Here is a 15,594-nt window from a genome sequence, read left to right as displayed (position 1 = left end):
GGGGAAGAGAAAGGTTTTTATAGATTTTCTGAAAGAAGTCAGACAATTCAGGCTGCGGATCTTTAGAGGAAGCGAGTTCCAAAGCTTGGCTGCCAAGAGACGAAAAGACTTGCCCCCAGCTCTCGATCTCTTGACTCTAGGAACAGAGGCTAGGATCAATTCAGAGGAGCGCAGCATGCGGCTAGGAATATATACGGGGTGATCAAGTCAAACAAGATCTCGGGGGTGGAAAGCTTTAAAATTTTAAAGGTGAGACATAGGGATTTGTAGTCAATCCTTTTTGATATGGGTAGCCAGTGGAGGCGTGAGACAGCCCCAGATCCTGAGCACGATCTCGAGAGACCGAGGATAGCGCGGGCTGCAGAATTCTGGGTGCGTTGAAGACGATTCAGTTCCGCCTTATTGGCGCCTAGCAGCAGAGAATTGGCATAGTCTAGTCTTGAAAGGATAGTGGCCTGAACTATCATTTGACGTGTAGCCGGGTCGAAGAACCGGAGAATAGGTCTTAAAGTACGTAAAAGACCAAAGCAGGTGCCCACTATTTTTTTGGTGTGCTCTTGGAAGCGCAGGGTAGAATCAAACAGAAACCCGAGGTTCTTTACCACCAATTTGGGGGAAGGGGCAGGACCTAGTGACGGAGGCCACCATTGGGAATTCCAAAGCTCTCTGTCCCTGCCTACCAGCAGGACCTCGGATTTGCTGGCGTTGAGCTGGAGACAATTCTCTGTCAGCCAGCTCGCGATATCCTCAAGACCAGTCTGAAAGTGAGAGGCATCGTGAGCATAGTCATCGGAAAGAGCCACCATAAGCTGGGTGTCGTCCGCATAAGAGACCATTGAGAGACCATGGTGTCGGGCGACCGCAGCTAAGGGTTGCACATAAAGATTGAACAGGGCAGGACTTAACGCCGAACCCTCTGCTCAATGGGTTTAATGGAGGAGACAAAAGGGGGGGCGAAGACTTGGAAAGATCTGTCTGACAAGAAGGAGCGGAACCATTTTGTTTGCCATGTGCTGCCACGTGCTCACCATGTGCTTTGTCCTCCCTCAGTGTTGACTGCTCTTGTAATCTGCCTAGAAACAAACTATATTTAGCATCTTCCACCTTCGCACAAGCCCTGTTGAGTTTGCAGCTGTCCTTGCAGGTGTTAGTAGTATGTAACTGTCAGGATGTGTTTACTAGCATTGGCAAACTGTTAACTCCTCCTACTTGTCGAGTGTGCATTTCTATATGACCGTATATGTACATAAAACCTTCTGTACTTGTACCGCCTTCTTTTGAGCCCCTGTGTGGGTATAAAAGGACCGTGCTCCTTCTGTTCGGTGTGCTACTTCATGCATTACCGAAGGGTGCTGTGTGAATGTAGTTCCACCTCATGAGGTTTATTAAACTTTGTATTTTCTATTCCAGTTTCTGTGCCAACGTCTTCCTATTGGTCTGAGGACTCTGTGCAGAGAAGGGCGAACCCCTTGCACTGGTAGGCCTTGCTGAGGCTTACTCCGACACTCCCACACTTCAGACTGATCTGGATCATTCTTTCCCAGCAGTAATCCTCCAGCACGACCAGGTGCCGCCATGTGGCTGCAACCACAACTCTCTTTTGGATATGATTATCACTGGAGTATATTAGGTGCCAACCCGTCCAAAGTGTCAATTCCTGGTACTTTGGTCAGTGCCCCATCAAGTCAGACAGAGGAACCGAAAGAGCCATGGCAGAGAAAAATTTAACACAAGACATATGTGCATACCTTGGAATCTCATGAATCACAGCACTAGGTCTTTGGGAAGAAGGAGTAATCAGCAAGATTATTTATCCACCAGAAACATTATTAGCAAAGGTAATTAACTACTTCTTCATATGGGTACACCTTCCTGCTGAATCCTCACCTCATATGTATACATTTCAAAGCAATAGCCCTCAGGGAGGTGGGACTGGATAATACCGCTTCACCTATAAAACCATACAATATAACTTGACTAAGTATCCAAAACTGCAGGCCTAAGATGTGGAGTGGCAAATGTATTTAAGGATGGCCACACAGCTGCCAGGCAGATGTCGGCAACTAGGACACCTCTGGAAAGAGCAGTAGAAGCTGCCAGTTCCTAGTGGTATAAGCATGAATGTCACTCTGAGAATCTTTCATGAATATAGCATATCTTGCTGCAAAGGATGACCCAATACCAAATAGTGGGCTTGGTCACTGCTTAACCCTTTTTAGCGTTAGTAATGACAAACACAACACCGCTGGCAGTAACCCTTAACTGTAGTCACCTCTAATTCCTACTGTGAAGGGGAAAATGCAAAGCTCAGGACATAAGACAAGAAAGATGTAAAAGGATTAATACCTTGTGAATCATACAACTGTACAATATGATCCAGTGGCCTGTGACTTGGTAATAGATTTTTTGATAGCCATGATGACATAGGTAGCCTCAACAGGAAGACAAAAAAACTTGAGGTTGCACTAGCACTGTTCACCCTTCATGTGTGCAGCCAGAGCATCTGGGAATCAGGGATGAGGACCTGATCATCCATCTGCAAAAGCAGGTCTGATCTTTGTGGCAGGGAAGACGCTGCAAACGCGGAGAGCCACCAGATGGGCCTAGCAGATCCTCCTTGCCCAGTCTGGAGCGATCAGAATTCTCTGTGCACAATCCTTCTGCAGTTCCCAAAGAGCTTTGGACCGACTCGGGCTCGGTGGAAATGTGTGGAGCAGGCCATAGGAAAAAATGAACTCGAAGGCATTCAACTGACCACCACTCAGAGGGAAGATATGCCAAAAAATGGGGAATAATTTCCTAAAAGGAGAGCTTAATCTGAAGGAAATGCTTCCATAACTTATGGGAATAGCTTCCACTTATTTTCGTCCACTGACATGACTGAGGGTGATGAAGTCAAAGAGATGGGCCTCCTCGCACCTAATCGCTGCTCCCACATTCACAGGAGAATTACTCTCCCAAAATAGAGTTCATCACACCACACCACATTGCTAGTAGATATAATAGTGGTGCTGCCTAATAAAATCTGGATGTTGCCTCTAGAGAAGGAAGGAGAAAGGCCTATATGGAAGACGGACCACCAGCAGCTCAAGCACATTCCTGCGCAGCCACAGCTCTGACGTGAACCAAAAACATCACACCATTAAGTCAACCAGATGGCCAGTCCAGCCTAGTGGGGTCCATGACCACAATACCAGGAGCCTGTGATAAGGGCTGAATGGGTGACATTTTAGAAGTTTGGAGGGGACCCATCCACCAGGGAAGATCTTGACGCAATGACTGGATGATAAGCACCTCAGTTAAGCAACTTTCTCGGTGTGCAGCCACTTCCTACTTAGACACCAATGGAGAGATCTTATCAGTCACTTAGAATAGGACACTAACAGGATGCACAAGGCCATGGGCCAAGCCGTTTGAAGACCAGCGGGACCAGCATCAGAGGTGGAGTCAGAAAAGTCAGCAGCATCACCAAAATATCTGCAATCTTCTGAGGAAATGGACAGGCCTAATAAGGATTGTGTCGAGGGCACACCCCACGGTCCCCAATAAATGTCAGCTACTATTTGGAGGGAGACTTCTGAAAGTTTATGGTAAAATTCAGGTCACGGAATATAGTCACTCGATGGAGATTGTCCTGGACCAGCGGTCTGAACTCTGCCTTCTCTATCAAGCTGCAAATTAATATTTGTGGGACCACACTGTGAATATAAGTAGCACCTGTGGGAAGGGAGAATCAGAATTAAGCATCCTGGAGGTTCTGGGACACTGACTAATCTCCACAGGTCAAGGCTAAAAGGACCTGGTTCAGAATTAACATCTGAATTTGTCTTGCTGGATTAACAGGTTTTGGATGCAGAGATCCAGAATAGATCTAAAAAGTAAAGGGAGTAAAATCCTGTGCCTCTCTCTTCCAGAGGCATCACTTCTTAGTCCTTTTTGTCCAACAAGACCAGGATGTCTCCCTCCAGGATGGAAGCATGAGCTATCAGGTATACTGGAGAAGACGGGAAAAGAAGGACATGGCACGGTGCATTAGCAGGATTACACAGCATTATGTTGTAATTTCCTCTCGAAGTGGTGGGAAAGTAATACTCCCTCCCAACAGGCGATGATGGTGAGAAGGGGTAGGACTTTAGAAGGAGCAGCGTCTGCAAAGGATGGGGGGGACTGGATCTGCTGCTGCTGGAGAGGTTCTCGATCCACTCGCACCCTAAAGGACCAACATAGTTAGTGTAGCCTTCAAATGCGCAGAGACAGCTACATTTGTCAAGACTGCACAGCCCCTAAATTGCCCCAAAACCTCCAATACTGTTGATGAAACTGCCATGCAGGGGATGCCAGCCCCAGGGCTCTGCTTTTCTTTAAGTGGTCCAAAGAGGAGTAAGCCACCTCACAGAACAGCTGTTCACAGTCAAAGTGCATGTCTAGAAGCAGAGCCTGGATATCTCCCAAACATCCAGTGGAACGATTCAAAGCACAAAGACACCGAGGAACAGCCTCTTAACTATAGGTCTCAGTTAAGGATCTGTTTCAACATATCCAGGCCATCACTCACTAGTTTAAAGAATGGCTTCTTTAGACAATTAGGCAGTCTGGTAACTGCAAGTATAGCTAGTTCCCATCAGGAATGAAAATATTGACCAAAAGAAAGTGGTATTAGCAGTACGGAGGGCCGAACTGCCAGAGGGAAAAACTTTGTGGCCCAGGGAATCACTCTGCTTAGGGACAATGACCGTAGGAACCATAAATAAGTCACTAGGATTCTGCTTCAATGACAATGCTCGAGCATCCCAACTCTCTGCTGACAGGTAGGAGAAACTGTATGGGTCAATCGGAGCTGGTATTTGTAGATTGGCAATCTGCCTATGGACTGCCGGGCCCAAAAAGGGTTTCTCATGTGCACCCACGATAGGGTCCGGGAGTGCTACATTAACCAGAAACAAAGGCACTGCGGTTGTCAAGGCAGACAACAAGATTTCTGTACCAAACTTAGATTTCTGCAGAAGGTAAAGTCAATGCCAAAGCTTGTGCTGCTTTCCAAACGACTGTTATAAAAGATGAAATCCCGTCTGAAGAAAGGCCAGAGGTGTGGCTGGAATGTCAAGCCCACTGGTATTCTGTCCAAGCAGAGATTAGAGTCTGTTTTGCAAGGTGGCAGGAAGTGGTCAGCCCTGGAGAGGTATTCGCAAAAGGGCTCAGTGCTAAAGTTAACCATGGCATTTTTCTTTGGCATATGGATGACACATTTGCCTATTGAGTCCTTCATCAGCAGCACATGCTTCGACCTCCAAAGTAGTGCAGAAAAAGGACACAAACAAACAAGGGAAGGCACCCTAGCTAGTTTTGGCTTAGCCGTAGCCTATGAAGGCGCACTGTGTCAGGACTCTATGGTATGGATGTCAATGCTAATCCTGTGTCTCCAAGGAGACTGCTGCATCCCACCACACGGGGGTACATGTTAACTGCATGTGTGCATGGAACACATGCGAGGATTGATTTTTATTTAGTGTCTGCATATCTTACCAATAGTAATAGCCGTAGACAATTTCAGCTATGGCAGCATGAAGTTTATCACTTGATTGATGCTATTAAAAATGAATGGCGGTGAGGGGGCACTAGAGACAGCGATAAAGATAACCACCTAGTCAGTGAACTCAAGGTACCCTGAGCATAATCGCTGCACCCACACCGCCATGTGTGTCCATCTACGGCTCCCGGTGATCAGAGCGGAGTCGAATGGCCCGTGTGCACAGCAGTGTTCCTGCATTGGTACTGGACGAGCAGTCCAGAAGGTTCTGCCACCCATGGTACTGCACTCTCCTGCACCCAGCGGTGTTCAATGGCTCCGCCTCACAGCTACTGTTAGCAGGAGGTAGGATCCTTCTAGCATAGTTAACCTCACTTTTTACCTGGTGTCAGTCTGTTTTTGACTAGTCTGAGATCGTGCTAATCGGGACCCCAGTCACTTTGCTTCTTCCCTAAATTTGACTTGGTAGGTAATACCGTAACTCCACAATTGGCTACTGGTGTAACCTAAGAAGTCCCTTGTATATGATACTGAGGTATCCAGGGCATAGGTACACCAGGGGTCTATCATGGGCTGCAGCATGTACTGTGCCACCCATGAGAGACTACTCAAACTGTGACTACAGACCTGCCATTGCAGCCTGTGTAAGTTGGTGCTAGCACCACTTACGGCAGATATAGGTTTTCTTATATCTGAGGTCACTACACTTAAAACCTATAAGTCACCCCTAGGGCAGGCCTCTCAGTCCTGAAGGGAGTGTGCTGGGTTATAAGTGTGAGGGTGCCACTGCCTGAGCAGGACACCGCTACAAACGCCGGAGTCGATTCTCCAGGTTTTGTAAGTGCAGCCAGCCATTTTGATACATATAGTGGCCATCCGTCACAATGCAATGGCTAACTATGTAGTGGCTGTGTTGAACCAAGACATTTTTGGTATCAAGCATGTTGGAATCATACCCCAACACCGTTATTGGTGTTATGATTCCATGCTCTAGAGGGTTCCTCCGGGAAGCTCTCAGAACTCCTGGCAACAGCCTTTCAGAGTCTGCCAGCAAGCTAGTGCTGCTGCCGACCCCTGACACGATTCTGCCATCCTGCTGCTGAGCTGAACTCGAGCAGTGGAAGGCAGAACAATAGGTTTTCTGTCACAGGAAGGTGTGGCCACTTACCAGAAAGGACTTGGTGTAATGGGCAAGAGGGGTGCTTGCCAGCACCACCAGACTGATTTAAAAGGCACGTTTGGTGCCTTCCTTGCATACTCCGGTTTGAGCCAGTTCAAGGAGTCCTTGGCTCCGGCTCTGGCGCTTAACTGGAAAAAGGACATGAGAGTATCCTCTCCTCTACCCAGCCCCTCCTCTGGGAGGGGCCCCAGAGTCCTCCTAACCCCTTTTGTAGGGTATTTAAGGGCTTACCTGTGGGTGGGTCCTCAGATTTATCGTGGGACAAGACTCATGTCTGAAACCACATCACTCTTTGACCGTCTGGACACTTGGACTTCACCTGGAACCAAGACTGCATGACGGAAGACTCCTGCTGCTCCTGGACTCACAGTTCTGCAAGTCTCTTCGTCGTCTGTGTTTCTTCCAGGATCTTCAACAGACTTGTGGGCATCAAGGACACCCTAAGACATCTCCCTTGGAATGAAGGAGTCCCTCCCCTGCATCTACAGGCACCCCAACAAAGCTGACCAGTCTGCTGCTCGTGTCGTCCCACGGACTCAAAGGCTCAGCAATACAGATGGTGGTGCTGCAACTCCCTTGAGGCCTGACTGGTCCTCTCTGCAACTTTGAGGCCAGTATCCATCATCGAAACTGCTGGGACCAAACCTGTGCACTGAGTCGACTTGCCGTTGCCAAGACTTTTAGGCTCTGCACTCCAGAGATCATCAGGCTACAAGAAGCTCCAGCATCTCTTGCTGCCAGATCAGCATCCTCACAGCATCGTCTGCACCTTGGGCCTTCATCTTTGGCGAGCTGCTCGAGGTCCTCTTGCGACTCCTGTGCCTTCTGCCCGTGGGTCCTCTTGAGGGTTTTCTTCTGCACCAGTGGGACCCCTACTTGCTTAGGGCCTGCTCTGACTCTTCTGCTTGTGGTGAGTCCATTGGACCTTGCTGGTCCCAACGTTGCTCCTTCTTCGCTTTCCATGGCTGTTGCAGCTGCCAAGGCTTGTTGGAACTCCCGCTGGACACAGACTCCCTGGTTTTTGACGTGGGACAGCTCGTGCACGGCTCTTGGTCTTCCTCATTATTGACAGGTCCCCACAGATGCAGTGACAATGTCGCCGTCAAGTCTTCTGAGCCATCCGTCATCAGTGGGCATTGCTCTTCTGTGCCTCCTTGTCACCTCAGAGTGGCAAAGACTCTGTCCCCTCTGCTTGCACGTTCTTCACTTCAAGAATCCAACCTTGGATTCCACCGGACTCTTGCAGTCTTATCCAGCTGCATCTTTCCTGAAGTCCTCCATTGTGGTCTACGGCAGTTTCCTACATCATTTCGCACCTAGTGTAGGTATCCTGGTTCATGGGGTATCCACAGGTGGGGTGACTCTCTAACCTTGTGTCTTCCACAGGGTTTCTTCAGGGTCCACTGGGAAGGGCCCTTCTCAAAAACCGCAACTATGACTTTCCCGCTAGCTGCTATTGGTTGCAGTTCACATTTGACTTTTTAGTATATGGTTTGGTCTTCCCCTTGGAGACCACTGTATTTTGTGCTACTTACCTTATATTTGCAATTGAAGTATTATTGTGTATTTGTTTATTGTGTATTTGTGTTTATATCTCCGGGTAGGAGATATACCAATGTGTTAGTGAATGTGGTGTAATAAATAGAGACATTTCTAGTCTAGGACCATGATTTTTCTGGGAAAACCCGTGTATCAACAGGCAGTTTAAACAGTGCCATGCTAATCACTGGAACATGCAGCGTGGACAGGAAAGGTCTGTGAAGTCTGGAAAAACACAGGAGCATACGAAGTTTGTAATAGTTAGAGAATCATTAAATGTGAGGCTGCTGGGGTCATGCGAAAGCAGGTATCCTCTTTGGCATCCACTTTAAAGCACACAGCATCTTAATTATTTATGCTTTGACAGTCTATCTTATGGTTTTGATTCTCTTTGTACTTTCTTGGGATAAAAATGTAAATGTTATCCTTCCTTTTTCCCTTCGACAGCAGTCTGATCCCTGCAGTGCAGCCTTACTAGAAAGGTGTGGCCACAGCGCTTTTCCTGCTATTGACTGTGACCCAGAGCTCACAGGCTGCTACTCTCGCAGCCTCGGACAGGAAGTACTAACACTCTTTTTGCTCTTGTATAACTACACGCAGCTAAGAAGTCTGTGATAGATAATTTGTTTTACTCAGATCACAGGTTTTTATTAACGCACTACTAACACAAAAACATGAAGAGAAAATATAATTAATGGCTCACTCATATGGTTACATTTTTAAAGATTGTATTCTTTGTTTATGAATGATGTACTTAAATTACATTGCTGCAATTTGAAAAGTGCAATGATTATTGTGACATGTTTACTCCAAGTTGAGCCGCAATTTTATCGCCAAGAGAGAAAACTATCTGCTCTATTTGCTATGATATATTGTTTACACCATAAGCCTATTATCAAAATGTGCTTTAAAATATTCTCGTTACATGAATTGATTGAGCCTCTATGATCGATTGGCTGGTTTTTCGTTAATTGTCTAAATAAACTATTTTTGATTGATTGATACATGTCTCTCTCCAAACCCTACCTCCCTCTCTGTGCGCATATCTCTCCTTCCGTCTGTCTCTCCCGTGCCTGCCTGCCAGTAGTAATATGTTATAAAGTTGCCGTTTTCAGCAACAACATGCTTTTGCAAAATGCCCACTAGTGTGCTTTGCAGCACCCTCACAAACAGAAGTTTATGGTAAAAGCAAGATGTTAAAACAGGCACAACGCACACAGGTGCTGGAAATGTGAAAGGGTAGTTATTAAAAATAATGTGAACTACACAATGAAAACACAGTACATTGCTTCAGCCAAACGTTGTGTACATCGCTATTAGCACCATCTCAGTCCCTCAGCTTTCTAAAGTTGATATAATTAAAACACCACACATTTTACTAAAACATTAAGGTCTTGGTATTGTTTTAATCCGCACTTACAGGATCTCCAATCATTGGGTACATCAAAAGCGCTCTTTTCTTCTTAGGCACCTGTTGGGTCACATAGCTTAAAAACAAGACAATAGCTCTGGCTAAACACTAGTATAAGGTCCCAAAGGGGAGACCTATTGGCTATGCCAATGCTGGTTAGAGAGTAGCTGATGCTTTAAAAATAATTTAAATTAACTAAAATAAGGGGCTTGTGAAGCTAAGGCAATAATTGCTATGGGGATCTAGGATGAACGTTGTTACATCTTTAGAATATGTGGTACTTTATGCATCAACAACATAAAACCTAATAAAGACACACAACAAGCCACAATACCCCTGCTCCTCACACCTGTTTAATAAGTCGAACACTTCCATGAGGGGTCCAGCTCTTGGAAACTGCAGTTCCTGCAAACAAAAGAACCCAGAGTTAAAGCATTGCATAGCAGCTCTGTCAATGCACCTCAAGTGAAGGAAAAGAAGACTGGAGAGTTAGTGCACTCTGGTCCCAGTAAAAGATGTGTCACTGCAGCTCAGTTGTGAGGCGCAAAGCTGGTAGAGCAACCACACATCTCTGCAATTCACAGCTAATCCTAGTGTGTTCTGGAGACAAAGAGTGTTATACATCTAGAATCTCCCCCACACAGTCCTGCCCCGAGTCTGACAATATTACTTCCATTCAATCATTCAAAGCCCAAAACATCTCTACATTTGCACCAATCTAGTGGACTCCCTTAAGCTCCTCGCAAAAGAAACCAAACTGTGGGTCAGATCTTGATCCAGTATCAGCCTCTTATCCCAGCTATGCCAATGCTTTTTTTGGGTGACTAGACGGCCACCTGAAAACTCCACAAAGCCGCGCCACTGCAGTATAGATGACCATCCTAAAACTTCACAAAGCCCTGCTAATGCATATTAGAAGACAATGGCCACCCTAACACTTCACAAAACTCTGCCAATACCTACTAGATGGCCATCTTAAACTTCAGAAAGTGCTGTCAATGCATAATAGATGACTAGATTGCAATCCTAAAACTTCACATAGCCCTGCTATTGCATTCTAGATGACTAGTGGGCGAGCTAGTGGGGTCATCACTCAACACTCTATACAATACCCCCACCTTTCCCCGACCGCCTTTTCGTACTCTCTCCACTCGTTTGCCCCAGCCCCCTTAAGGTTTACGCTAGCGCCTGCCCGTAGGAGAATCAAAAAGACTAAAAGACTAAGATATGACCGCAAAGAAATTACGCTCTGGAAGATTGTTATATACAAGAGAGTGGAAAAAACTAAAGCTAATTCTTTAAGGAACAACTCATTACAAATGAACATCTTGAAAAATTTCAACACCATCTCTTCCTTTTTTCCTAAAAAAAAGAGACCAGCTTATACACAGCAGGGATGCTGGAGTCTACTCGAGAAGCTCATGGAGAGACCCTGAAAAATCATCTACCGTAGAACCTATTAAACGATCTCCCAAAATTGAAGGAACTTGATCTAGGGATGTCCAACACTCTGAATCTAGGGTGGCTGACTCTTTGCTGGCAAATATAACCATCCACTCCCTTTCTAACGGAGTTTCCCAACTTGAAGGGGTACCTCATCTAGTCCAAAAAGTTGGAGACCCTATGATGAAAGATTTTACGCTCCCTGACCTCAACACTAATATAAATCAGTCTTCAAAGTTGTCTCATGCACCTAATCTGGAGTCGTCCAGGATTCATATTCCTGACACTTCTCTCCTTCAATTTACGGGATCCCCCTCAGGATCGCCCCGTTAAAATGCAGCGGTTTAGTAGTACACCCAGCGGAACAAGTATATTAAATTCACGGGGATCGGCCACTCCCGATTTATCCCCGAATTTTCACCCCTTAAAAATGCTGATGTCTGAATCATTACTTGGCCTGGAAAGAGTGCTGTCTTCTATCTTAGCCTTAATGGAGAAATCAGTAAGTAACTCCGATTATATTCTGGATTCTCTTTTGGCCCTGACTAAGTTCATAGTCTCTGAGCAAAGACTCTTGCCTGGTAAAGCCGGCCAATTTCTTTCCTGTAAGCCTAATCCTAGGAAGGGGACCTCTTCCCCTCTATCTTTGGAGGATAACCCCAATCAGCTCAAATCTACTCAAACAGGCTCTCTTTCCCACGCTAAAGGACGGGACGTTGGCGTTCAGACCGGTTTGCCCTTTTCTAGAAGGAAAAACAAAAATAAATTGAAAGGTAAAGAAAATGTAGATATACTTGACAAATTACACCCTTCTTCTCTACAACAGCTTTTCGAACTTGAGAATTTAGCTCCAGTGGCTGTATCTGCGTCCTGCCAGCAAGCTAAGAAGGAAAATTGAAGTATAATTCAAAAAAAATTCCCCATTTTCCAAAAAACAGGTGCAAAAATTCCTGAGCATCTCATAGTGGAGGAACTAAAAGTTGGTTGCTCTCCCACTAAAGAAAAGGATATCAAGAACAAAAGTAACAGCTTTTGTAAGAAGAAAGGAAAAAAAGGGCAAAACGTCGAAGGATAAATAAAAAAAAAGGGCAAAACGGCTACGCTTCGACCCTAATCTAATTCGCAATCTATCATCGACCCCCGATTCAAACACTATGAAGAAGAAAGATGGTCAAGCGGAAATTAATCTATTGGGACCTCGTTCGCCTTTTTTTAATCCAAGTGCTCCAATTCAATCCTCCCAAGTTGCAATTGTATTAGATCTAAGTCTTCCTTCTTCTGTCCAGAGTAATTTGAACCCTAATGCTTCACTATTTGCTTCCTCCTTAGGTAGTAATTTTATTTATAATCCTATTCAAAGTATTCCTGAGGTAACTTGCCAAGTCAATCACTCACCTTTTGCCCCTTACACCTTGGATTGCTTGTTTATTTTTGATCATGAACCATATATGAATAGGTCCTTCCTGCTGGGTTGCTTTGCTGAAATCCCTGGGCTCCAAATGATCCGAAGTAACAACCTCGCTCTGGTTGAGGTTAAAAAACATAATAATCCTGGCGGAGCAAGAGTAACGTTTGTCATCCAAAGCTATCTCCCATTTGATAATGTAAAACAGCGGTATTGATGTTCTTATACCTGAAGAGGAGCTAGCCTCAACAAAAAGTGTCCCATAATCAGCAGTCTAACACTTATCCAGAAATCACCACAAGGGGCATGCCCTTCCTGGAGAGAGAAAGTATATTGCAGTTTTCCCTCTGTAAAGAAGGAAGGAGGGTTTCGCTCCTCACAGAGCAAAAGAACCAGTATGTACTTCCTGCAGATGAGGAAGAAAAGAAATGGAGTTGGGTAGCAGGCACTCTTTAAACAAATAGATCCTTAGGCTTATAATATGAGAATTCTTCCTAGCAAGCATATTAATGCGATATCTTGGAACGCAGCAGGCTTAAGCACCAACAAAAATAAACTCTTATATTTGAAAGAGCAGAGTGCTGATATATTAAGTCTACATGAGACTTGGATCACAAAGAACTGGTCCACTGAAGATTATTTAGTGCTGAGCTGGCCTGCGCTTCCTGTGAATAGAGGGCATGCTAAAGGAGGTATTGCTATTCTGCTAAGTACAAGTCTTAGATGGTCATATAAAGAATCCTTTCACGCCTCTAACTTAATTCAGGCGATAAAGCTAGATCTTAAGGATGCCCAAGAGCACTCAAATTCCCTGCTGATCGTAAATGCATATTTACCTCCCGATGCATCTTACTCTCATCTACTCAAGGACCTATTTGTTTTTATCACCACTATCTTGGAAAGTGAAGATTGCAGGTTTCTAATGTTAGTTGGAGATTTGAATTCTAAAGTCTCTTCTCATAGTATAAGGGTATTTTCTAACGCCCCAAAAAATGAAGCCTTAAACATCCCCCCCTGCCCAGTTTCCAAATAAAAGTAGGGCAGATAAAAGAGGAGCTGCATTACTTGAAGGTCTGAGAAGCTTAGACCTTATAATTGCTAATGGGAGGTTAGAAAACGATAGACCAGTAAATTATACCCATAAGGCGCCAACTGGGAGATCTATCATAGATTATCTAATTGTTTCTGCAGATTTGGCGACCATATGTTAATCTGCTCTAAATTTGAATTTACTTGTGCGAAGGTAGGCCCCTGGAACTATAAAGGCAGCACAGTAGGGTTTAATGAAACAAATGGGGACGCCCGTTAGTTGGAGGAACTAGCTTTGCCTTACCTTGCCGGGAGAACGCTGCCTGTAGTGGAACCCACAGCGACGGAACAAGAGCGGGTCTTACCGCGGATCTTGCCGCAGCATCGCAGTAAGGGAACTACAACTCCCAGGGGGCACGCGTGACGACGTGCGCACGCTCAGCGCGCCAGGCGGCGCATAAACCATCCGAGGGCCTCCCGCAGAGCGGGACGCGCGCGAGCGAAGCCCGGGCAAAGGGCGGGCCATCTGTGGCCATCTGAGGCTGGGCTGGGCCACCCCCCTTGGTTGGATGGTATGCGTGTGAACAGTGTGGAGATAAGATCCGATGGCAAACAGCTTACCCTTGAAAGGGGCGCCTAAGTGACTGTGGGTACGGATATTTTCTGTTTGTTTTGGGATTAGTATTTGATTTGACTGGTTGTGTTCCTAGGGTCACCCTCTATATATTAGTTGTTGTTGTTGCAAATTTATTGCTGGTGTAGCTTCCGAAAATGGGAAAAAATCTCCCTGAACAATCCCGTCCTAACACCAGGCATAAAAAATCTACAATTAACCCTCTTCCGAGTCTAACCGCCATAGACAAGATGTTACAGAAGACTATTGGGGTAGTTGCCACAGCGAAAGAGAATACAGAGAGACGTCTTTCGCTTCCCATTGGCATGGCACCACCTTTACAATCCGTTAACATATCTACAGTCATGGCTAATTCCTTTGACTCAATATTAATGGCCTCATACGCCGGACTTCCAGGGGCAGATAAAAATTCTGAGATACCTATTATTCACCACAATCTGCCTTCTGACTTTTCCCCCTTGGCAAGCAGACTTTCAATTACACCTACATTGCAGGCGCTGGATATAAGTACAGAATTCCCTCTCTTAATTAATGATCCAACGGACTTCGAGGGTAATGACACTCAATCGTTGACTAATATTGTATGTTCGGATAGGGTAAATATCATTGAAAGTTTGTCTTTAAGAACTAGAGGGCAAAAAGCCAAGAGTAAACAAAATCATATCATTAAAGAGCAGCCTGTACATAAACATAGGGGTAAAGGCAGCCGAACGCATCGTAAAACGGTAATGAACCCGTTGGGCCGAAAGGGGGAAAAATGTGAAAAATGTGAGGGTCAGTTAAGTGTGGCAGATGTCCAGCTTAATGAAGAGAAGATTGAGGTTGGTGAAGAGAGTTTTTGGGAAAGAATGGAGACGCTGCTATCAACACTCTTAGGGCCAATTTGTGAGAAAATTAATGGTATTGAAGCTAGGGTAGGTCTCATTGAACAACATATAACAAAAATCCCCTATTCAATTAAGACTACTCATGCTACAACACTTGTTTCCACACCTGTATTCATTCCAAATGAGGTTGTGCCTGAATCTACCCCATATACGACTACGGGTGCTAAGGACAAGTCAGGGGGTATAGCTGTAGAGCGAACAGCTCCTAATAACTTACCCAACATTATTAGTAACAACATTAGTAGCCACACTGATGGTGGAAGACGAGAACAAAGGGATAAACCACCGAGGGAAAATGGCGTAACTTTATTGGGAGGCAACAGGAAACGAGGGGATCAAACAATAGAACAGAGAAAGGGCCTACGTGTTCCAGAAGATTTTAAAGGTAACGCCATACCACCAGTAATAAATTCACCACCAGAATGTGGAGCATATGTTACAGTTCTTTGCAATGTCCCCAAATTACGGGAAGGGCAAATAGAAACTAATGAAACCCTCAAAAATAAAATCCTCCATTGGCTAACAAAAAATTGTGGTTT

The 15,594-nt window shown here is 45.3% G+C and overlaps 1 protein-coding gene across 8 annotated transcripts in view; it reads right to left on the bottom strand.

Annotated features, from left to right (window-relative positions):
* Positions 1-15,594, bottom strand: part of PNLDC1 (PARN like ribonuclease domain containing exonuclease 1) — a 374,781-nt gene that overhangs the window by 142,158 nt on the left and 217,029 nt on the right. For all 8 annotated transcript variants that reach the window (XR_014980732.1, XM_085650474.1, XM_085650477.1 and 5 more), the window contains one exon: positions 10,007-10,062. Coding sequence is in view for 7 of the 8 variants with exons in the window: in XM_085650474.1 (XP_085506600.1) it covers positions 10,007-10,062 (56 nt within the window). In the remaining variant the exon portion in view is untranslated. The remainder of the gene's footprint in view (positions 1-10,006; positions 10,063-15,594) is intronic.

The sequence above is a fragment of the Triturus cristatus genome, chromosome 4_1, assembly GCF_964204655.1.
Source record: "Triturus cristatus chromosome 4_1, aTriCri1.1, whole genome shotgun sequence".
Taxonomy (NCBI): domain Eukaryota; kingdom Metazoa; phylum Chordata; class Amphibia; order Caudata; family Salamandridae; genus Triturus; species Triturus cristatus.
Note: the sequence above shows the minus strand (reverse complement) of the source record. Positions and strands in the feature narration are given on the sequence as shown.